The following is a 25,636-nucleotide window of genomic DNA, read 5'->3' as shown; positions in this document are numbered from 1 at the left end:
AGGAAGAAGTGGCGTTCTATGGCGACTACTGTCCACAGCGAGACTTACCGGGACTTCTATGAGATACTGTTGAGGATCGAGGACTCTGAGAATATGTCGAGCGATACTGATGAAGAGAAGAACAGCAACCAGAAGAAAGAGGACAAAGGTAAAGGTCAGGCATCGCTCGGGCCCCGTCAGACGCAGAACTTCAAGAGGGGTGGTGCTAGTTCTAGTTCTTCGAGCGGTGGCTTCAGTGCCACTGGACAGGGTCATGGAGGTAGATTTTCTGGTGGCGCTAGAGGCCAGAGGCAGGGTGATGGTGGGCGAGGCAGAGCCCCAGTTTGCCGTAGGTGTAACAACCGGCATTTCGGCGAGTGTAGGCGTGGTAGCAGTGGGTGCTTCACGTGTGGACAGGTGGGACATAGAGCGGCGAATTGTCCCTAGGGTCAGCAGCAGCAGAAACCGCAGCAGACCTTTATGCCACCCCCTGCACCACTCCAGCAGATCCAGGGTCCTAGTAGCTACGGCCAGACGAGTCGAGGTGGTGCTTACCACTATCAGGGTGATGTTGTCCCTTATGCTCCGGGGCAGTATCAGTACCCTCAGGATCCCTATTCCCAGGGTGGCTATCCCCAGTATTCAGGCGGCTATATGCCGTATCCTCCAGCTCCAGCGGGTGGTTCTCAGTGGTATCAGGGAGGACAGTATCAGCAGGGTGAGATTGCCACTAGCAGTGCAAGGTCTTCGAGACAGTCGGGCCAGCCCAGTCAGGGGCGTGGTGCTCAGGGACGCGGTGTTCAGGCGAGCAGAGGCCGTGGCGGGCGTCAGCAGGGACAGGGGCGTCTTCACAATATTTCTCTGCAGGACGCTCAGAACAACCCAGACTTGATTATGGGTACGTTGAACATTCTTGGTTGTTTTGCTAGAGTCTTAATTGATTGTGGAGCTGATACGAGCATATTTATGCGACTTAGTATGCTTGTTTTCGTGCATTTACATTGTTAGTTCTTAGTTATTTTAGCTCTTTAAACTACTTTTGTGTGTTTTCAGGTTTTAAGGGCCTAATATGCTTTAGGGTGCATTTTGGAGCGTTTTGGAGCAAGTTGGGCCTATGTTGGTTTGGACATGCTTGGAGCTAAACGAGAGGATGAATTCGAAGTGCATTTGAGCCAAGAAGTGAATGGTGATGTGAAGATTGGAAATTCAAGACGGATGAAGAAATGAAAGTGAAGAACAAAGAATTTGGAATTGGAGATCAAAGTTTCTTAAGTTGGAAGTTTCCATTCTTGGAAATTTCCATTTTCGAAACTTTCTATTCTCGGCTTTGGGCTCTTAGATGGGCCATTCCTTTTCCCCTAACCCTTGCCGTGGCACCTAGGGTCCATTGACTTGATTTCCTTGCCTTGCAAGGTATTTTAGGAAGCCCATTCACTCACCCTAGCCCTTGCCGCACCTTAGGCCTTGTTCCACTTAAAAACCCAATTGTGTTAACCTAATTTCTGATGGATTTGGGTTTTTAAAGGCCCTAATCTGATTGCCCTAGGGTTTTGGATGCATATATTTACATAATTTAACCCCGTTGGCCAGGGGACAGACCGGAGAACTCATTCTACATTCCAGAAAATAAAAACAGCACTGCAGAAAACCCTTAGCCCTTGCCGCAGCCTTCCTCCCCTCTTGCCGAGCCTTCCACCTTCTTCCAACCCTCAAACACTCATCCATACTCACCCTACTACCCTTGCCGTGCTTCTACACCTTCCCCATTCCATTCTACATCATCAAAACAGCCTAGAAACTACACCTACACAACCTGCCGCAAGCAAGGGAAAGGGGACAGATTCTGTGCAATTGTTTGGCTCTTCAATTGGAGTTGTTGGAACATTCTAGGTGTTTTCTACTTTGTTATTCTATGTCTAAATTTGTTTGTATCTGTTTTATTGCAAATATGAGGAACTAAACCCTTTTTGGCTAGGAGTGATTTCAATACCATGATTATTTATGTGATATGAATTGATGAATTCCGGTTATGAACTCTTGATTCGTGAATGCAATTGGCTTAACTATTTGATGATTAACTTATTTGTGTTTGTTGATTGAGGGTCGGCACTTAATTAGCATGCATGAATATGTGGCTAAAGTTTAAGAAGGTTTCACATAATCGTTACTAACTTATACTTGAAAGTAGTGAAGGTCGCTTGTCACGATCGCGTTAAGTTTAATTCTTAGCATGAGTAACATGATGTCATAGTTGCAAATGCTTTGTCAATGCTTATGGTTTTCATTATTCTTAATGATCTTCGATTGTATCTCTATTATGATGACATGTAGGGAACTTTTGAGAATGTTTTGGGTTGTCGAATGATGCCATCCAATCCAATAATATAAGGAAAATCTGAGGGTTAACTAGTGATGTCACGGTTAATTTGGGGCATTGTCGTTCATAATTCAATGAAGGAATAATTGGAAATTGATTCAGATGCATAAATATCATGTGTGGAGAAAGAACCTCTAGCTAATTCACCAACCATCTTGTTTCACAACACTTGTTTACAATCTGTCCATTTTTGCATTTTGTTTGTTTATTTCAACTTCGTTAAAAAAAAAAAACTAAAACCCCTTTTTTTTTATTTCCTTGTTCCCAAGTGTCTTAAATCTGTTTTAATTTAGTTTTTATGTTTTGAAGTCAATTTAGAAGGTTTTAGCAAGCCCTCCTAATCCCCGGTCTAGAACGATCCCTCACTTATCCATTCTACTACAATTGTCAAACGAGGGTTTTAATTTGTGTGCTTAAATAGTTCGCATCAAATTTTTGGCGCCGTTGCCGGGGATTAGCAACTTTGCTAATCCCTTGTCTTTATTTTTATTTTTATTTTTTTGTTTTTCGTGCATTCTTATTTCAGATTCTTAGTTTGTTTGTTTTCTTATTTTTCAGGTACTGTGTATGACTCGTAGCTCTCGGCCTATTATAGAGAACATCTCCGACTTTGACGGTGATTTTGAACGCACCTTGAGGAGAACAAGGAGTCAACAAGAGCCACCACAACCTCCACCACAACCTGGGCTTGAAGAAGACGAAGTAGGTGTAGAAGAAGAGCCCACGGATCAGATTTTTGAAGAAGAACAAGCCATGGCAGCAAATAATAGAACCATCAAGGAGCTTTCGGCCTCGGGTTTGGATAATGCATTGCCTCTTTGTATCCAATACCCCACGGCTGCAGAGGGGAAGACTGAGGTGTTTGAACTCAAATCCAGTTTGTTACACCATATTCCGAAGTTCCATGGCTTGTCTATGGAAGACCCCAACAAACACTTGAAGGAGTTCGAGGTGGTTTGTTCGAGCATGACCCCCGTCACTGTGGATGGGAGTATATTGAAGATGAAGGCCTTTCCATTTTCACTTATGGACAAGGTCAAAGATTGGCTCTACGAACTAGCCCCGGGAACTGTGACTTCGTGGGAGAGTATGAAGCGTGCTTTCTTGGAGAAATTCTTCCCTAATTCGAGAGTGATTCTCCTACGGAAGAAAATTAGTGGTATTCAACAGAATCATGGTGAGACATTCCCGGCTTATTATGAGCGCTTCAAGGGCCTTGTAGCTTCATGTCCTCAACATCAAATGAAGGAGGAACTTCTCCTTCAATATTTCTATGAGGGCCTCCTTCCTATCGAACGTCAAATGCTTGATGCATCAGCGAGAGGAGCATTGGTGGACAAAACACCAAGGGATGCCAAGATTCTCATAGCCAACCGAGCGCTCAACGCTCAACAATATGAAGGAGTGGGCCAAAGGGAAGCCCCACGGCAAAAAGTGTAAATGAGGTGAGTGCTATTTCTGAAATTCAATCACAACTTGCTAATCTTACTTCTCTTGTTTCTCAGGTTGTGATTGGTCCAAAAGCACAAGAACACCAAGTTTGTGGCGTGTGCTCAATTCAAGGGCATCCATCCGACAAGTGCCCTCAACTAATCGAGAATGGTGGGTGGGAATTTGCCAATGTAATTGGTTTCCAAGGACAAAATCAAAACAACCCATACTCGAACACTTACAATGCCGGATGGAAGGACCATCCAAACTTCAAATGGAGGGAGCCACAACAAGCTGCCCAACAAGGAGGATTTAGGCCAAACCCCCCTGGTTTTTATTCCAAGCCGTATGCACCCCAACAACCCCAACAACCTTAGGCATCATCTCATTCAGGTACGTCCTTGGAAAGTGATCAAGCTATGCAATTACTAACCTCTATTTCGCAGGGGTTGCAAAATCAAAACAACCGGATAGCAAATAACGAGAAGGAGATGATGGATATGAAGAAACAAATAGGGCAGATTTCTGAGTTCCTTGGACAGATTAGAGAGCAAGGAAAGCTTCCTAGCTCAACCACAGTCAATCCAAAGGGAGGATTCGAATCCGCCAAGGCCATCACCCTAAGGGGTGGAAAAGAAGTTGGGACCGAGCCAAACAATCCCAAATCTGCCCAGAAAGTAGATGAAGAGACGACACAACCTGAGGCAGTGTCTAGCTCACCCACGGCAAGGGTGAAAAACCCAATGCCGCAGGCCCCCAATCACCCTAACTCGGCCAAATCAGGTAATTTAAGTTCAAATTCATGTACTTCACGTCCTAATCTGCCCAATGTACCTTTTCCTCGCAGGTTCATGCAAGAAAAAAAGGAAGAAAGCGAGAAGGACATTCTTGAAACGTTCCGGAAGGTGCAAGTGAACATACCGCTTCTCGATGCAATCAAACAGGTTCCAAAGTATGCTAAATTCCTCAAGGACCTATGCAATACAAAGAGAAGAAGGGCAAACAAAGAGGTAGTGAAGGTAAGCGAGAATGTGTCCGCTGTTTTGCAACGTAAACTGCCTACCAAGTGCAAAGACCCCGGTAGTTTCACGATTCCTTGTGTGATTGGACATAATCGTTTTGAACATGCCATGCTTGATTTAGGTGCATCCATAAATGTCATGCCTTATTCTATTTATGCATCTATGAAATTGGGTGAATTAAAACAAGATGGTGTAATTATACAATTGGCCGATCGTTCTAACGCGTATCCAAAAGGAGTTTTGGAAGATGTGCTTGTGCAGGTGAACCATTTAATTTTTCCGGCTGATTTCTACGTCCTAGACATGGAGGATTCAGCCCATTCTACATCTTTGCCGATTCTCCTTGGTAGGCCATTCATGAAGACGGCCCGAACGAAGATTGATGTATACAAAGGCACCTTGACAATGGAATTCGATGGGGAAGTGATTGATTTTAATATTTCTGAAACTATGAGATATCCCGTTGATGACCATTCTTGTTTTTCCATTGATGTTATCGATTCTTTGGCACAGGTATACCTTGAAGAATTGAACGAGGACGCCCTGGAAACAACCATCACTAAGGCCATAGAGCGCAAAAATGAAGGATTTGGGCCAATGCAAGGCCACGGCAAGGAGGAGGAATTCTTTGCAATGGGTTCTAGTGAAGAAATAATTGAGGTTGTGGCAGCCCTTGAGTCATTGCCACAACAATATGGTAAGGTTCCACTCTCACTTTCAAATTCAGTTTCCACTAAGATGCTACCTTCTGTTGTTCAGGCACCATCGGTTGAACTTAAGCCGTTGCCGGACCATTTGAAGTATGTGTTTTTGGGAGAAGGCGAAACATTGCCCGTCATCATTTCATCAAGTCTCACGGCAATGGAGGAGGAGAAGCTTGTGAGGGTGCTGCGAGAGCACAAAACGGCCATAGGGTGGACTTTGGCCGACATTAAAGGAATAAGCCCTACCACATGCATGCACCGTATACTTCTTGAGGAGGGGACTAAGCCATCCCGAGAGGCTCAACGCCGTCTCAACCCTCCGATGATGGAAGTGGTGAAGAAGGAAATAATCAAGCTTTTGGATTGCGGAGTGATCTACCCTATCTCCGATAGCCGTTGGGTCTCTCCAGTTCAAGTCGTTCCCAAGAAGTCCGGAGTAACTGTTATCAAGAATGATGATAATGAGCTCGTGCCTACACGCATTCAGACTGAATGGCGAGTATGTATCGATTACCGGAAGCTAAATGCCATGACTAGGAAAGATCACTTTCCTTTGCCATTCATCGACCAGATGCTCGAAAGGTTAGCCGGTCATGCTTTTTACTGTTTTCTTGATGGATACTCTGGATATAACCAAATTGTGATAGCCCCGGATGATCAAGAGAATACCACATTCACATGTCCCTTTGGAGCATTTGCTTATCGTCGCATGCCATTTGGCTTATGCAACGCACCGGCCACTTTCCAAAGGTGTATGGTAAGTATATTTTCCGATTTTGTTGAAAAGATCATTGAGGTTTTCATGGATGATTTCAGTGTATTTGGGAGTTCATTTGATAATTGCTTGGATAATCTGACCTTAATTTTGAAACGATGTGTTGAAACTAACCTTGTCTTGAATTGGGAGAAATGTCACTTTATGGTGAAACAAGGTATAGTTTTAGGACATATTGTTTCAGAAAAAGGAATTGAAGTAGATAAATCGAAAATAGACCTTGTACGTCACTTACCCTCTCCTACTTCGGTTAGAGAGGTACGTTCGTTTCTTGGCCATGCAGGGTTCTATAGGCGTTTTATCAAGGACTTTTCCAAGATGTCCAACCCTCTTTGCCGTTTCTTCAAAAAGATGTGCCATTCAAGTTTGATGAAGAGTGTAATTCGGCATTTAACCAACTCAAGGAGAAGCTAGTCTCGGCCCCCATTATTGTACCTCCAGATTGGAGCCTTCCGTTCGAGCTCATGTGCGATGCATCCGACTATGCATTAGGAGCTGTTCTAGGACAAAGAAGAGACAAGCGGCCGCATGTCATATACTATGCCTCTCGGACTCTCAATGATGCCCAATTGAACTACTCCACGACGGAAAAAGAACTTCTAGCTGTGGTTTTTGCTTTAGATAAATTCCGTTCATATTTAATTGGTACTAAAGTAATCGTTTATTCTGATCATGCAGCTTTGAGGTACTTGTTCACGAAAAAGGAAGCAAAGCCGAGGCTTATCCGTTGGATTCTTCTTCTTCAAGAATTTGATATTGAAATCCGGGATAAGAAAGGAAGCGAGAATGTAGTGGCTGACCATTTAAGCCGAATGATCCACGAGGAGCATGAACATGCCGTACCTATCCCTGAAACTTTTCCCGATGAGCAGCTGCTATCCATTGAGGTAAGTGAACCATGGTACGCAGGGTTTAGTGAATTACTTGGTGGCTAAACAATTTCCAAATGAACTAAACAAGCACCAACGTGATAAGCTTAAAAATGATGCACGTTTCTATGTTTGGGATGACCCTTATTTGTGGAAGTATTGCTCAGATCAAATTGTACGTAGATGTGTGCATGATTCTGAATTTCACTCAATTCTAAGCTTTTGTCACACATATGCATGTGGTGGTCATTTTGGCACACAACGCACTGCCCTCAAGGTTCTAGAGTGTGGTTTTTATTGGCCGACTATATTTAGGGATGCTAGAACCTTTTGTATGTCTTGTGATCGTTGCCAACGAATGGGTAACATAGGTACCAAGGACCAAATGCCGCAAACCCCTGTCTTTAATGTTGAAATTTTTGATGTTTGGGGCATTGATTTCATGGGCCCTTTCCCTCCATCTTATGGTTTCACTTATATCTTGCTAGCCGTTGATTATGTTTCTAAATGGGTGGAAGCAAAAGCCACCCGTACTAACGATTCTAAGGTGGTTGCAGATTTCGTGAAAACTAACATTTTTGCTAGGTTTGGAATGCCGAGAGTAATCATAAGTGATGGAGGGTCTCACTTTTGCAATCGGACCATTGAGGCGTTGCTAAGAAAGTACCATGTCAACCATAAGGTCTCCACACCTTACCATCCTCAAACAAATGGCCAAGCCGAGGTGTCTAACCGAGAAATCAAACAAATTTTGGAGAAGACCGTTGGACCAACAAGGAGGGATTGGAGCTTACGTTTAGATGATGCACTGTGGGCATATCGTACGACGTACAAAACACCCATTGGGATGTCACCTTTTCGGCTCGTCTATGGTAAGCCATGTCATTTGCCCGTAGAGTTAGAGCACAAGGCACATTGGGCCGTGAAGACTTTCAACATGGACATAGATGCAGCGGGAGTTCATAGGAAGCTCCAATTGAATGAACTTGAGGAGATTCGGAATTAAGCCTATGAGAATGCCCGGATGTACAAAGCCAAGACCAAAGCATTCCATGATAAAATGATTCGAACCAAGACCTTCACAGTTGGGCAGAAAGTGTTACTTTTCAACTCTCGCCTACGTTTGTTTCCTGGTAAGTTGCGTTCTAAATGGATTGGCCCGTTTGTTGTTACTAACGTTTTACCTTATGGTGCAGTCCACATAAAAAGCTTAAGGAATGGCGTAGAATTCAAGGTGAACGGGCATCGGTTGAAGCCATATTACGAGCATGGTGTGGGGCAAGTGGTGGAAGACATTCCTTTCCGTTCCGTGGGCTCAAATGAAGATTGAAGAGAGTACCCGTCCGGCTGCAAGACGTAAAAGCAAGCGCTTCGTGGGAGGCAACCCATGCATCCGAATAGAGAAGAACTTGGAAACCCCTTTAAGAGACTTATTTTTATTCCTTTCCTTTTCTTTACTGCCTTTACTTTGCCTTCTTTATCGTATTTGTTTAATTGCTTGCTCTTTTGTGACTTTATGCTTAAAACATTGAGGACAATGTTTGATTCAAGTGTGGGGGGGTAAACAATTTGTTTTTGCATGAATTTCGTGGGATTTATTCACCTATCACTTAGAATGTTGTTTCTTGCTGTTTTAAGCGTTTTTAGAGTGTTTTAGTGTGTTTTATAGTGTCTTGGCATAAAACTCCGAAAATTTGATAAAAATTTGAAAAAATTCTTTTGAAAAACCCAAAAAGATGTGTTTTTAGAGTCATTTGAGTCATTTTGGTGCTTGTTTGTGTCTTAGGGTACCTTCCAACACAATGATGAGGATTCGGTCTTTAATTGCATGACTGTTAAGGAATGTTACAAACATGGATGAAAGTTTGATTTACTCTTTGGTTTATGCTTGGTTGTAGTTATAATTCATGAATCCACATGTAATTACAAAGGATAAAATCAGTTTTTGTAACATGCTTGAAGGAAGGAACTCAAACTAACGCTACAACCCTGAAAGACTTGAACCTAAAACGTTCTTTGGAGTGTATGAATCTGTGCATTATTGTTTTCTAAAGTCGTTCCATGATCTCATCATTCCTTGCCCGGTTGCTACTTAGAAGGCGTTTCATCATTTAGTTCCAAATGCTAGAACTCATATTCATTTCATTCAAAGCATGATATTGATTGCATAACACATATACAAGATGAAGTTTGTAGCAAACCAACAGCCAAATAGCCATCCCCCGTGCAATTGTGTGTAAGTTTAAACCCCATTGAGCCTTGTTAGCCTATGTTCTTTGTTAACCCATATCAACCTGACCTAGCCTAGTATAGGACCGTCCATACCCTTGTTCTTGAAGCATGGTAAGCATGACATAGCATGAATTCTTTCTTGGCAGCAAAACAAGTGTGGGGGAATTTGTTAGTGTGTGTGTGTGTGCCAAGAAACAAGGGGCACGGGTTGGGAAAAGAAAAGATAGAAATTTGTGAGAAAAAGAAAAAAAAAAAAAAAAAAAAAGTTGTGAAAAGAAAGAAAAAGAGGTTCAAAATAAGTGAGAATGAACTCACAAGAGTTGTTTGTTGAAGGAAGGGTCCAAAACGTTCAATTTGGCCCTAAAAGTGTGGTGTAATTCATTCCCCAATGTGTTTGAGTCAATCTTTGCCATGAAAGTGATTCTAGTGTCTTATTTCTTCACTTTGCTTACTATTGCCTAAAGAACGTTTGTTTTCCATATCCTTTCTTTGTTAGCCAATCACCCTAGCCCCGATATAACCCTTTGACTTCTATCTTGGGTGTTATGTATTTCAATTTGTGGAGGTTGGGATTGGTATGAGCATATGGTATCATTGGTTCTCGCATCTAAGTAGTGGCATTCCATTCATGAGATCATATTCATATACACTTCAAATTCCAGAAAAGTGCCTTCGTTGTTATAAACATATGTGAGTGTTCGTTTTCATGTTTACATCAATCTTCTCACATATACCTAGTATAGGGTGTGTAGTTAGAGAATCTGAGTGAAAATAAGAGTGAAACTTGCAAGGAATTGAGTAAATTCTCTAAGGCATGTTACTATCTTCGAATCATGTTTTAATTGATTGCATGTGAGCTAAGGAATGGTGACTTTGATTAAGTATATGCTCGAGTGTAGGAATGACTAAAGTTTATGATTGTAGTGATCTTTAATATGTCATGTTGCATTAAGAATCTCTGAGGTAATGTTGGAGGGTCTAGATTGTGTTTTTGAGTTATTTTGTTTTGTTTTGCTCGAGGACTAGCAAAAGCTAAGTGTGGGGGAATTTGATACGAGCATATTTATGCGACTTAGTATGCTTGTTTTTGTGCATTTACATTGTTAGTTCTTAGTTATTTTAGCTCTTTAAACTACTTTTGTGTGTTTTCAGGTTTTAAGGGCCTAATATGCTTTAGGGTGCATTTTGGAGCGTTTTGGAGCAAGTTGGGCCTATGTTGGTTTGGACATGCTTGGAGCTAAACGAGAGGATGAATTCGAAGTGCATTTGAGCCAAGAAGTGAATGGTGATGTGAAGATTGGAAATTCAAGACGGATGAAGAAATGAAAGTGAAGAACAAAGAATTTGGAATTGGAGATCAAAGTTTCTTAAGTTGGAAGTTTCCATTCTTGGAAATTTCCATTTTCGAAACTTTCTATTCTCGGCTTTGGGCTCTTAGATGGGCCATTCCTTTTCCCCTAACCCTTGCCGTGGCACCTAGGGTCCATTGACTTGATTTCCTTGCCTTGCAAGGTATTTTAGGAAGCCCATTCACTCACCCTAGCCCTTGCCGCACCTTAGGCCTTGTTCCACTTAAAAACCCAATTGTGTTAACCTAATTTCTGATGGATTTGGGTTTTTAAAGGCCCTAATCTGATTGCCCTAGGGTTTTGGATGCATATATTTACATAATTTAACCCCGTTGGCCAGGGGACAGACCGGAGAACTCATTCTACATTCCAGAAAATAAAAACAGCACTGCAGAAAACCCTTAGCCCTTGCCGCAGCCTTCCTCCCCCCTTGCCGAGCCTTCCACCTTCTTCCAACCCTCAAACACTCATCCATACTCACCCTACTACCCTTTCCGTGCTTCTACACCTTCCCCATTCCATTCTACATCATCAAAACAGCCCAGAAACTACACCTACACAACCTGCCGCAAGCAAGGGAAAGGGGACAGATTCTGTGCAATTGTTTGGCTCTTCAATTGGAGTTGTTGGAACATTCTAGGTGTTTTCTACTTTGTTATTCTATGTCTAAATTTGTTTGTATCTGTTTTATTGCAAATATGAGGAACTAAACCCTTTTTGGCTAGGGATGATTTCAATACCATGATTATTTATGTGATATGAATTGATGAATTCCGGTTATGAACTCTTGATTCGTGAATGCAATTGGCTTAACTATTTGATGATTAACTTATTTGTGTTTGTTGATTGAGGGTCGGCACTTAATTAGCATGCATGAATATGTGGCTAAAGTTTAAGAAGGTTTCACATAATCGTTACTAACTTATACTTGAAAGTAGTGAAGGTCGCTTGTCACGATCGCGTTAAGTTTAATTCTTAGCATGAGTAACATGATGTCATAGTTGCAAATGCTTTGTCAATGCTTATGGTTTTCATTATTCTTAATGATCTTCGATTGTATCTCTATTATGATGACATGTAGGGAACTTTTGAGAATGTTTTGGGTTGTCGAATGATGCCATCCAATCCAATAATATAAGGAAAATCTGAGGGTTAACTAGTGATGTCACGGTTAATTTGGGGCATTGTCGTTCATAATTCAATGAAGGAATAACTGGAAATTGATTCAGATGCATAAATATCATGTGTGGAGAAAGAACCTCTAGCTAATTCACCAACCATCTTGTTTCACAACACTTGTTTACAATCTGTCCATTTTTGCATTTTGTTTGTTTATTTCAACTTCGTTAAAAAAAAAAAACTAAAACCCCTTTTTTTTTATTTCCTTGTTCCCAAGTGTCTTAAATCTGTTTTAATTTAGTTTTTATGTTTTGAAGTCAATTTAGAAGGTTTTAGCAAGCCCTCCTAATCCCCGGTCTAGAACGATCCCTCACTTATCCATTCTACTACAATTGTCAAACGAGGGTTTTAATTTGTGTGCTTAAATAGTTCGCATCAGGAGCTACACATTCCGTAATTTCTCATACATTTGCTCAAATGACGCAACCTCGCTCCACACCTCTATGGTATGATTTAGAGTTCGCTATGCCTAGAGGAGAGAGATGTGTTGTAGATTGTGTGTACCCAGGGTGTCCAGTGATCGTAGAGGGTGTTGCTTTGTCAGCTGATCTTATCCCGTTAGATATTGTGGACTTTGATGTGATTCTGGGCACGGATTGGTTACACTTCTATCGTGCCAACATTGATTGTTACGGGAAGGTAGTTACATTTCACCGACCTGGACTACCTGTGGTTACTTTTGTGGGTGAGCAGAGTGGGGTGAGATACGGCGTTATTTCGGCGCTGCGAGCGAAAAAGTTGTTGTCGAAAGGTTGTCAGGGTTATCTAGCTCATGTGGTGCTAGATAAGGCTGTTCCTAACAGAGTTGAGGATGTGAGAGTGGTCAGACACTTTCCTGATGTTTTTCCCTAGGATTTACCTGGTCTACCCCCAGATCGAGACGTGGAGTTCACCATTGAGTTGCTTCCAGGTACTAATCCTATTTCTCTAACTCCTTATCGTATGGCTCCCGCGGAGTTGAGGGAATTGAAGGTTCAGTTGCAGGAGTTAGTGGATAATGGATTTATCCAGCCTAGTACTTCGCCTTGGGGCGCTCCAGTGTTGTTTGTGAGGAAGAAGGATGGAACTTTGAGGCTATGCATCGACTACAGGCAATTGAATCGGGTGACGATTAAAAACCGTTATCCATTGCCTCGTATCGATGATTTGTTCGATCAGCTGAGAGGTGCTTGTGTGTTCTCTAAGATTGACCTGAGGTCTGGTTACTATCAGCTGAAAATCAGTAGGCTTGATGTCCCTAAGACGGCATTCAGGACTCGTTATGGTCATTACGAGTTTCTGGTTATACCATTTGGGTTGACGAATGCACCAGCCGCCTTCATGGATTTGATGAACCGGGTATTCCAGCCTTACTTGGATAGATTTGTCATTGTCTTCATTGACGATATTCTGGTGTATTCTAAGTCGAAAGCGGAGCATGTTCGACATCTTACTTTGGTGCTGAAGAGGTTGAGGGAACACCAGTTATATGCTAAGTTTAGCAAGTGCCAGTTCTGGTTAGATCAAGTTGCGTTTTTAGGGCACATCATTTCTGCTCAGGGTATTTTGGTGGACCCTCAGAAGGTCGCAGCTGTGGAGAGTTGGGAGCAACCGCGAACCGTCACCGAGGTGAGAAGTTTCCTTGGGTTGGCAGGGTATTATCGGAGATTTGTTAAGGATTTTTCGGTGATTGCCTTGCCACTGACGAGATTAACGAGGAAGAATGTTAAATTTGAGTGGGATGATAGGTGTGAGCAGAGTTTCTAGCAGTTGAAGCATTGTCTCACTCATGCACCTGCTTTGGCACTCCCAGACGATAGTGGTGATTTCGAGGTTTATAGCGATGCTTCCTTGAATGGTCTGGGATGTGTATTGATGCAGCATGGTAGGGTGATTGCTTATGCGTCGCGGCAGTTGAAACCTCATGAGTTGAATTACCCTACACATGATTTGTAGTTGGCTGCTATCATTTTTACGTTGAAGTTGTGGAGACACTATCTTTACGAAGAGAAGTGTAGGATCTTTACTGATCACAAGTCTCCAATATCTCTTTACTCAGAAGGAACTTAATCTTCGCCAGCGGAGGTGGTTGGAGTTGCTCAGCGATTACGATTGCACAATTGATTATCATCCTGGTCGTGCGAACGTAGTGGCTGATGCACTTAGCAGGAAGTCTCAGGGCCACATTAATGCATTGTACACTAGCCGTATTCCTCTTTTGGCGGATCTGCGTGCGACAGGAGTGAGGTTAGAAGCAGAAGACCGAGATGTGGCTTTACTTGCTAATTTTCAGGTTAGGCCAATTTTGGTCGATCGTGTGCTTGAAGCTCAGGTAGCTGATCGGGAGACTCAAGAACTAATCCAAGCTCGAGAGCAAGGAAGGAGGCGAGACCTCAGAGTTCGTGATTCGGATGGCATGTTGATGCTTGAGGGTAGAATGTTCGTGCCTAATAGTGTGGAGTTGAAGAAAGAAATCCTCGATGAAGCACATATCTCGGCTTATGCCATGCATCCAGGAGCTACTAAAATGTATCATACCATTCGACCATTTTATTATTGGCCGGGTATGAAGAGGGAGATAGCCAAGTATGTGAGCAGGTGTGCTGTTTGTCAGCAGGTTAAAGCAGAGAGGAAGAAGCCGTTTGGGTTGTTGCAGCCGCTTCCCGTTCCAGAGTGGAAATGGGAAAATATCACCATGGATTTTGTGTACAAGTTGCCGCGTACACAAAATGGCTTTGACGGCATTTGGGTGATCGTTGATCGGCTCACTAAATCAGCACATTTTATTCCTGTGAGAGAGAAGTATTCCTTGAGCCGTTTAGCGGAGTTGTTTATCTCGAAGGTTGTGAAGTATCATGGTGTCCCAGTGAGTATTGTCTCGGATCGTGATCCACGATTCACATCTAAGTTTTGGGTGGCTTTTCAGGAAGCTTTGGGTACGAGACTACTCTACAGTACCGCATACCATCCACAGACAGACGGACAGTCAGAGAGAACCATTCAGACTTTGGAGGATATGCTGCGAGCTTCGGTGTTGCAGTTTGGTGATGCTTGGCACCAGCGGTTAGATTTGATGGAATTTGCTTACAACAACAGTTTTCATTCGAGCATCGGCATGGTGCCATTTGAGGCCTTGTATGGCAGAGCTTGTCGCACACCGTTGTGTTGGTCAGAGGTTGGAGAAAGAGTTTTAGTGGGTCCGGAGATTGTCGAGGAGACTACCCAGAATGTTTAGGTGATTAAGTCTAACTTGAAAGCAGCTCAGGACAGGCAGAAAAGTTTAGCGGATCGGCATGCTACGGACAGAGTGTATGAGGTTGGAGATTGGGTATTTCTGAAGCTTTCACCGTGGAGAGGTGTCGTGCGGTTTGGAAAGAAGGGGAAGTTGAGCCCCAGGTACATCGGACCATACGTGGTCACAGAACGAGTTGGCGAGGTAGCTTACAGGTTGGAGTTGCCTCCGGAGTTGGCTAGAGTGCATAATGTTTTTCACGTGTCTATGCTCCGACACTATGTTGCTGATCCATCTCACGTGATACCTCCTCAACCGTTAGAGATTAATCCAGATTTGACGTATGACGAGGAACCGGTGACGATCCTTGATTGGAAAGAGAAGGTTCTAAGGAACAAGACGGTGAACTTAGTGAAAGTTTTGTGGAGGAATCATTCAGTCGAGGAAGCTACTTGGGAGACAGAAGATCGGATGAGGGATTTGTATCCTCGATTGTTCTTCGACTACTAGGGGTTGTTCTTGGTTGTTTTGAATTTCGGGACGAAATTCTATTAAGGTGGGAAGGTTGTGACATCCCGTCCCGGAAATATCGAAACGTATGTGTGAAATTACAATTTTGCCCCTAGTGCGTTTTTCGTCACGTTGTTGGGTTGTTTTGTGTGTTGTGGCATGTGTTGGGCCACACACACACCTGCACATTCACTGTCTCTCTCTCTACCCTTTCTCTATCTCTGTCTCTCATCTCTTTCTCCCTTCCCGTTCTCACCATACGTACGGACAAACCCCAAAACCCCTCAAACCTTAGCAGATCGAGGAAACCAAGGGTACAGTCGTGATCGTGAGGTCGAGGGGAGCACGAATATACCATTTTCAGGTAGGAACTTCGACGTTTTCACGTCGATTTCACAAGCTCCGATTTGTGTACTGTTCATGCAAAGATTATTCATTGAGTTTTTGGACTTTTGAAGCTTGTAGATGTGTTGGTGAGGTCCCAAGGAGCTTGGGAGTGCATCGTTGGACGGTTTTGGACGTCGGGACCACGAACTGTAAGTTTGGCCGAATTTCCATGTTTTTCAAAAGTTTATTCCCGTTGTTTTTAGGCCCTAAAACTAGTCCAACGTGGTAGGTTATGGTTAGGGCTTCATTTTGGTATAAAGTACGTGAAAAATGGATGAAAAACGAAGGAGAATAGTGAGTTTTAAGTTTTCCCAGTTTTTCCGGTGACCGGAGTCGTGCGAAGGTTGGCCGGAGAAGAAACAGGAATATTCCGTTAAGTTTAACGGAATATTCCTAACGGCAGTAACGGTATCCGGTTAGGTTTAACGGAATATTCCTGACGGCGTCAATTGACACCGTCAGTGTGCATGGCACGTGGCCGCGCGTGGGGGCGCGTAGGTCCGTGCCTATTTCGGCGCGTGGGGGCGCGTGTGAGGTCCAAAAATTATTTTAAAAATATGGTTGTGTTCTTGAGGTTGTGTAAAGCACGTTGGTATATTCAATTGTCCATTTTGAGCAATGTATGAGAAGTTATTACGAGAAGTTGGTTATGTGCTTTTAGATTGACGTTTTCGTAGTTATTTCGCATATAGGTGACACGTACCCCGAGGACGAGCGTGGTCACGCGAGGCAGGGGGGCTACGACCCTTCCACGTATCAGTGAGTGGGCTTTTGTTTTCCGTATATACCTATATACTATATTTTCCCAGAAATTGAATAAATGTTTATTAGTTATGCCATGCATTATTTCATCATTATTCGAGCATTGATGGTCATATTAGTAGTTGCATATATTTATACATATGCATATTGGGTGCTGTGGACGCACAGTTAAGTGCCAGGTAAGTGGTATTCATATTTACATTCAGCAGTAGTTTGAGTTAGTTAGAGAGCTCATAACCTGCACCCCCGGTGTTAGTGCTCCCGCCCGTGGCCAGGGCACAGTCCTTCACGTGATGTTCACCTCCCGCACCTTATGCTCAACTTGGATCCAAGCTAGGTGCACAGGCCTGTCGTACAGACCACATTAGGTGGTTCCGACTCGTAGGTGACCCGCGATTATTCGCACAGCCTTGACGTGATCGTAGCACTTATTTACACCCAGGCCTGTCGTACAGACCACTTTAGGTGGTTCCGACTCGTGGGCAGGTTCAGATATTGAGATTGAGATTTGAGCTCTATATGCAGCCCTACAGGTCACGTTAGGTGACTCCGGCTGCCAGATTACATGATATTGATATGTTTATACCTGGGCACTTGCATATCGTTATGAGACTTGGGCATGGTATATTTTAGAGTATGGCATATATTTGAGCATGTTTAGCATACCTATACATATGTGTATATGTTTATTTTCTGGGAAGTATACAGGTTTTACGGCGAGGGGTTAGAAAGTATTTTTACGAATGATTTTCAAAGAGCTTTGTTTTTGCCCACTCACGCTTTTGTTTTGTGCCCCTCCAGGTTCTAGTTGATTAGCAGCTTCGGTGGTTTTTCCCAAAGGATTCTTCCGGCTTTTCTGACAGATACTCACCAGCGTAGGGTCACCTTCGGGTGTACTTTTGTCGCAACTTTTTTGTTTGGGCTGCTATAGACCTGCTCTGAAATTGTATCTCACTTACTAGCACTTGTTTTAGTACTTTGTATGCTAGTTTTATTTTATTCGTACTTTTACATTACTGCTTTATTAGCTTCCGCACGTGCACATGGCTACGTCACCGTTGTGTGACGGCCAGCATGCTCCGATCTCGGTCGGGGTGTGTCATATGAGTCATTATAAAAATAGTGAGATATGTCATATGTGTGATAAAAAGTTAATAATTTAAAAATAAAAAATAAAAAATAAAAAAAAAATAAAAAAAATTCTCACCACTTCTATTAATTTTCATTTTTCCCTCTCTTTTTTGTTTCCTTTTCAAATTTTCTTATAATTTTCACTTTTCCCTCCGGCAGCCTACGGTGCCCACCCATCTTTCCCTAATTCCCTCTCTTTTTTGTGTCATTTTCGACTTTTCTTATCATTTTTGTTTTCCCTCCCTTTTTCTTTAAAAAGGGCAGCACTACAGGGAATGGAATGGAATTATCAATTATGGAATTAAATCAATGGATGCATATTAATTAATAATTTTTATATTTTTTATAAAATTTAATTCGAAATTTAATATATATATATATAATTATTATAGATAGTTAATATTTTGGGGGTATAATTATTATAGTTAATTTAATATATATATATATATATATATATATACACATACATATATATATTTATTATAGTTTTTAGGGGTATAAAATTGTTAAATTAATATATATAATTATTACAGTACTTTTTTAGGATTATAAAATTATAAAAATAATATTCTGCTTATCGTGTATCGTGTTACCCACGTGTATACCCAAATCAACCCGTTATCTTAACAGGTGATTATCGGGTTACCCGATAACGACCCGATTCGTTATCGTGTCGACCCGAACACCTGCTAATTTCGTGTCGTGTCGTGTCGGGTTATCGGGTCGTATTAGGAATTGCTAGGCCTAGGAACAAGGTGGAATAAAGGGTAAGAAAAAACCCAATTATGGGTCCAAAAAAAAAAATTCTGATCATTGCCCATAATCCATCTCATTCCCTGATGAATAATATTTCTATTAGCGAGGATGCTTTTCCAAGCAAGGGAGTAGTTTTGTTTCACTTTGGAACTAGGGAAAGACTCCTTGCGTAAATATTTTGATTTCACTGTTTTGACCCACCAATTGTCGCCATCGGTTATCACTTTCCAACCCAACTTAGCCAAGCAAGCATTATTAAAGTGGTCAATTCGCTTGACGCCAAGGTCACCTTGATTCTTAGTGGTACAAACCTTATTCCAAGCCATAGGCTCCAGTTTAGAGTCCATTCCCCAGTAAAAATCCCTATACTCTTTGTTAATTTTTTTTTGTAAAACTATTAGGGCATTTAAAATAGGATATAACATGGTTCGGCATATTTGTAAGATTGGAATTAATATAAACATTTATTATAATACCATTGCATTCAACATAAGCATTAAGGACATATTGAAAAGTACCATTCATAAATAAAAACTTAAAATTCAAACGTCATTATTTAATTAAATGAAATTAAAATAAAATAAATAAAAAAACAATTCTACTCGCCGCTAGTTATGACATCCCACATCGCCCAGGGGAGTGATCCTTATATGTATATTCTCATCCCTACCTAGCACGAGGCCTTTTGGGAGCTCACTGGCTTCGGGTTCCGTAGGAACTCCGAAGTTAAGCGAGAAGGGGGCTAGAGCAATCCCATGATGGGTGACCCACTGGGAAGTTGCTCGTGAGTTCCCAAAAACAAAACCATGAGGGAATGGTAAGCCCAAAGCAGACAATATCGTGCTACGGTGGTGGAGCGGGCCCGGGAAGTGATCCGCGCCGGGCCGGGATGTGACAATTTGGTATCAGAGCCTAACCCTAGTCGCGTGTGTGCCGACGAGGACGTCGGGCCCCTAAGGGGGGTGGATTGTGACATCCCACATCGTCCAAGGGAGTGATCCTTATATGTATATTTTCATCCCTACCTAGCACGAGACCTTTTGGGAGCTCACTAGGGGTGGTTCGGTATGGGATACCATACCGAAACTAGTATCTCGAATCCCAAACCAAAATTTTTTGGGACGGGAATTTGAAGACCAATCCCAAACCAAATTTTCGGGAATCCCAAATTTCGAGAATCCCGAAATATTTTCGGGATTTTGGGACAAATCGGGAATCCCAAATTGAAATATGAAATTATGAATTGTTCTTCAAATATATAATTCAAGAACTAGGAATTTTATTTCATTCACACTACCATTTAATTGAACACTGGCATGCCTGACTGTTTTTATCATAGTCAAAATTCAAATTAATTAAACCCTTTTTGCAATATGTTGAGAGACAAAAGAATCAAGCCTTCTAAAATCATCAGCCATGGCAGCAGCAATAATAAAATCCACATGAATATCAAACAAAACATGAAAAATATGCAAGGTGTAGGGCATTCTAGGTTGCAGAGCATGAATTAGAAACTACTAGCATCAATTATAAAAGAATAATATCTATATAATAATTAATATTATATATTTTCGGTTCGGTATGGGATTCCCGAAATATTGAGAAGCCAATCCCAAATCCCATACCGAAATTTTGGGATCGGTTCGGGATAGCATCCCGAAAATTTCGGGAATTTCGGTTTGGGAAATTTTTGGTTTGGGATCGGGATTTTTTCGGTTCAGTTCGGGATTTTTGGGAATTTTTTCCACCCCTAGAGCTCACTGGCTTCGGGTTCCGTAGGAACTCCGAAATTAAGCGAGAAGGGGGCTAGAGCAATCCCATGATGGGTGACCCACTGGGAAGTTGCTCGTGAGTTCCCAAAAACAAAACCGTGAGTGAATGGTAGGCCCAAAGTGGACAATATCGTGCTACGATGGTGGAGTGGGCCCGGGAAGTGATCTGCCTCGGGCCGGGATGTGACATAGTGGTTCAAGTTCTCGCTACAATTCTACCTCACGTTCAACATCAAACTTATTCTACTCTCAGAAATAGAACTTGAATATGTTGTCGATGCACTTCATTAGACTTGGGTCACTTTTGTCAATGTCCCAATCTGGCTGTTATGTAAAAAATTAATAAATTATAAATCTCACTAATATATTTTATTTAAAGAACATAATTATTGTTTAACTAATTAATTCACAAGTACTTCTAACTCATCGATCAACTACGTCTTTATCTCCTCGAGGACGATTCTCCAAGACTCTCAATCCACACCACATTTGTCACACACTAATACCCCAACATCGCACCCAAAACCTGGTGTGCATATTGATTTCTCAACTCCATTTAATTCTTCAGACGTGATTCGGTAGCAGCTCCCATCGAAAGTGTATCGGACCTATGGCACAACTCTCTTCTTTTTCTTGTCTACCAACAAAATTTAAATTTATAATACTCAAGCTACATATATACTTTATAGAAAACGCAAAATTTAGAATGTATTACCATTTCCGGAACCTTTGCCCTTGATTCTCTTTGACAAACGAGCACCAGATTCGGCCATCGTACTAAAATTCAATTAACAACTGGAATTATAATCTGGAAAAAAAGTAAAGTGTTTCCGAAACGAATTGTGAAGAATAGGGAGAGTGAAACTATAAATTTATAGGAAGCCTGGGGACCTTGCATCACGAAGCATTTGTCGCACATAACCCTGCACTAAATACAGTATTGATTCCTCTAATTCATATGCATTGATTCCTCTGACTCAAAAAACTGACCATCTTGTGCGATGAAACCTTTGTCGCGCAAGTGTTTCACGGTAAACGTTTCGTCACGCAATTGTTTGGTGCCAAAAAAGGGCTTACTTGTGGTTTTCTGCCAAACTTTGCGCAACGAGGGAGTTTTTTTCGTTTTTCAATAACATTTGCACCACAAAACACTGCATCGTGCAAACTTCGGATTACAATTTTAGTTGCGCAAAACACCCTTGCGCGACAAATTTTACTTTGTCGCATAAAGATCTGTCGCACAAATGATTTTTTCTACTAGTAAGGGATTATAGAAAATGATGAATAAAAATCAATCACCCTATCGATGGATCTACACGAGATAAAAACTTCAATTGACTTAGTATAATTCAAAATCTAATAATGTTACACTTCCTGAAACTTAATATCTGCAACTACATCATCTTCTTTTTTTCTTCAACATCAACACCACAAATCCTCAAACTTCTAATACAGAGGACAAATTATTCAATAGCTTAGGGAATAAATGAAGAGATATAAGTAATAATTTACAATCATAGGCATAGTTTCTCACGTCAAATCAATAGAATTAAGTATTAGACGTCTAGCAGAATTAGGCCCCCCCAGCCCAACCCCACCGAACTTAGATATATAATACAAAGGAAAACTAATGAAAAATACTTGAAAACTTTGAGTTTTAACGATAAGAACAAAATAAATGGTAAAGTGAATAGTACCATGATTGACTTTTTAATGTAAAAATGTGATTTTTCATTAAAGTTTTTAGGGCTGGTATACTCTTAAGTTTGTCTTAAGCATTAAATAAAATTTTTAGAATGCTTTTCATTAAGATTTTATTTTATTTAAAATAAAATAAAAATTAACAACAAAAATGGCTTGACTTTTGGCCCCCTTCTCCTTTTCGTACCATCAATTTGAAATGAAATATCGATATTGTAAAATGGTAGGCGGGTCATATAGTAGTAGTACACATTGAAAATGTGAACCTTGATGGCGGAATACTAACTTGTTAGAATGAGACTGTTGGAGTGATGATAATAGTTTCTTAAAAATATAAAGTAATGCTATAAACACCAATTTATTTGTAAACAAACGTTGTACTAGTTATATGTTATCATTTTTAATGAGAAACACAATTAAAAAACAAAACAAAGGGATTACAATTGATAGATCATGCTCTAGTGAAATTAGTCTTCTCTATCAACCCACTACCTTTTATATTCAAACTTTTCATCTCATTAATATATATATATATATATATATATAACTTAAAGTAGTTATGTCGTTTGTTATAAGAAGAATATAGAACAAAAACTCCAAGAGAATTTTCCATCACTCATATTATATAAGAAGTTCGATTTTTTTTTTCCCAATGAAAAGGACAAAGTAAATAAATCAATTGGAACCCATTTGCACCCCAAGATTTACGGATATATATAAAACCCTAAAGAGAAAAGAGTAAACCACCGAAAGTCTCAAACACTTTCATTTCACCACCACTCATATCATATATATCACTCATCTGCATAGCCATCACTTGGTCGGTCAAAAGCTAATTACAAAACAACAGAAACCGGTCACAGAGAGAGAGAGAGAGAGAGAGGGCTCATCAGAACCACAAGAAAGAATCCGAATTCCTCACACACACACACAAACATGCAGCCGACTGATCATCAAGGCCAAGAACTCTACCGATTTCTTGCTCAAAACGGCTTAATCAACGTGAATAATGATCATCAGTTATCAGCTATGCAAAGCTTTTGCAGCTCTTCTTCTAATAATTATAGTTATTACCCTCTGGAAGTGTCTGGGGTAAGTACTGAGCATGACGCCTCACCTCAAGATAGAGCCCTTGCTGCTCTCAAGAATCACAAGGAGGCCGAGAAGAGAAGGAGAGAGCGAATCAACTCCCATCTCGATAAGCTTCGAGGCCTTCTTCCTTGCAATTCCAAGGTACCTACCTATTTATGTACTCGATTATTAATCAAATTTGTTGTTCTTATTTTTGTGGTAATATTTGTCAAATTTGTTTTGGGAAATCAATTAAATAACTGGTTATAATTTTGTCCTAATTAATTTTGTTTTAGTTTAACTTACTGTTGGTTTTGCGTTTGCAAGTTTGAAGTTTGAGCTTTGACGCCTCCTAATTTACTTTCCTTTGCCGCTGGATCGATCCTTTCCCACTTCAACAATCATTTTTTTCTCTTTTTGACTACTGTTTGGTTGGTGGGAAAAAAATGCTGGCGAGAAAAGAGAGTACTACTGGAACTGGAATCTACTTTATGTTAGTTTTAACCAAGGAAGCAAGGATTTTGTGCTTACTGACTTAATATACAATTTTGATTTGTACTAATTAATTTAGAAATTAATTCATTCATTCTGACTTACCCAACAACAACAAGAATCCTAAAAACTTCTTGTCATGAATAGCTTTTACAAATGAGATTCTAAGGTCTGGGACCTATACAGTCTTTTGGTACATTCCGTTTCTGAAAAAGAAAAAGGGATCAATGGCGTTGTAGTCAGACTCTGGTCTTTAGGGTAAAAATACTTATTTGGGAAAGCTGCTGAGCTTTTCACAACTAGGGTTCCTTATCTTTCTTCTTCTTCCTTTAATTTATTTTTTATTCAAACAAAATTCTCAGACAGACAAAGCCTCCCTGTTAGCCAAGGTGGTCCAGAGAGTGAAAGAGCTGAAACAACAAACGTCAGAGATCGCAGAGCTCGAGACCTTCCCTTCTGAAACTGATGAAATCACTGTACTTTCTTCAAATGATTATACAAGCGATGGAAGAATTGTTTTCAAGGCCTCTTTGTGCTGCGAGGACCGCTCCGACCTCTTACCTGACCTAATTGAAATACTGAAATCCCTCCATTTGAGGACAATCAAAGCTGAAATTGCCACTCTTGGAGGAAGAATTCGCAACGTGCTTATTGTTGCCGCAGACAAAGATCACACGATTGAATCAGTCCATTTCTTGCAGAATGCGTTGAAGTCATTACTTGAACGCTCCAACTCTAGTGAAAGATCAAAAAGAAGACGGGTATTAGACCGCACATTAGTCCTGTAATTGGTACTGGTACTTTAAACTTTGAGATTCTATGTATTTTCTTAATCTTAAGTATTTAATATTATTTTGGAATTAGTTGTGTGGGTTTGTTTTTAATTTATTCCCATGAGGAACATGAATGGGAAATGAAAGTAATCAATTGGGTTTAATTTGTTGATCATGAGTGGTTTAGGGTTTTGGATTTTGAATGTACCCTTTTTCGATTTGCATGCATGTGATATTTGTATTCATATGTAAGTTTGCAGAAGAGATATATTAATCAATTATAAGAATCTGACGAGTTTACGATCCTGAAGTAGATAGATACTAGTGCACCTAATGTTGAATACAGAGTCTATTGAGAGCAACTTATATGACACGTATATCTGTGACGTTCATGTGTCAATGGTACAACGCAAAGTAGATAAAAGCTTACACATTTTATTATATCAATGGTATGGAATACAACAAATGCAATGTACGTGTGACATGTAAGTTCTTCAGTAGCATAAATGCTTAATTATGTGAGTCTCCAAACTCAAAAATGGAAATCATGTGAAAAATTATATATACCTTTTTTATTTTTCTGATTACTCTTTATATTTTTTTTTCATGTATCTATGAAAGTAGAGTACTTGCTAGCTCGCTCTGCTGCATGTAAGTCTTTCTGTAACATAAACGCTTATATGAGTCTCCAAGCTCAAAAATGGAAATCATGTAAAAAATTATATATACCTTTTTATTTATCTGGTTATAATTCTTTGTCTTTTTCATGTATCTATGAAAGTAGAGTACTAGCTAGCTGTCTCTGCTGCATGTATATCTGAGCTAGCTGATCTCCTCTGAAATCTGGATTCTGAACAAATATATATACACTGATTCTCAAGAAAGCATGAAAGAGGGTAAGTTATGAAATTCTTGGGACATATAGATTTGCAATGAGATATGATATGCTGAGACAGTGAGAAAGAGACAGTAAAAGACATGGTTTTGCAGCACAACAACTGAACCCTGTGCTTCCATTTCCAGCACAGCTGAAATCAAACTCCACCACTTAATTCAGATCAAAGAGTATACTTTCTCACACCAATCAAGGCGGATCCCTAGCTATCTGCCTTAATTAAGTTCTGAATTATCCACGCATACTATTTTTTTTTTA

At 40.7% G+C, this 25,636-nt stretch overlaps 1 protein-coding gene across 1 annotated transcript; it reads left to right on the top strand.

Moving 5' to 3' along the window:
- Positions 1–22,916: 22,916 nt before the first annotated feature.
- Positions 22,917–24,779, top strand: LOC137746018 (transcription factor bHLH106-like). The gene is made up of 2 exons (XM_068486065.1): positions 22,917–23,380; positions 24,073–24,779. The coding sequence occupies exons 1-2, from the start codon at positions 23,084–23,086 to the stop codon at positions 24,496–24,498; spliced, it is 723 nt and encodes a 240-aa protein (XP_068342166.1). The 5' UTR covers positions 22,917–23,083; the 3' UTR covers positions 24,499–24,779.
- Positions 24,780–25,636: the final 857 nt, after the last annotated feature.

Source organism: Pyrus communis, chromosome 9 (assembly GCF_963583255.1).
Source record: "Pyrus communis chromosome 9, drPyrComm1.1, whole genome shotgun sequence".
NCBI lineage: Eukaryota > Viridiplantae > Streptophyta > Magnoliopsida > Rosales > Rosaceae > Pyrus > Pyrus communis.
This window is presented reverse-complemented; position numbering and strand designations above follow the sequence as displayed.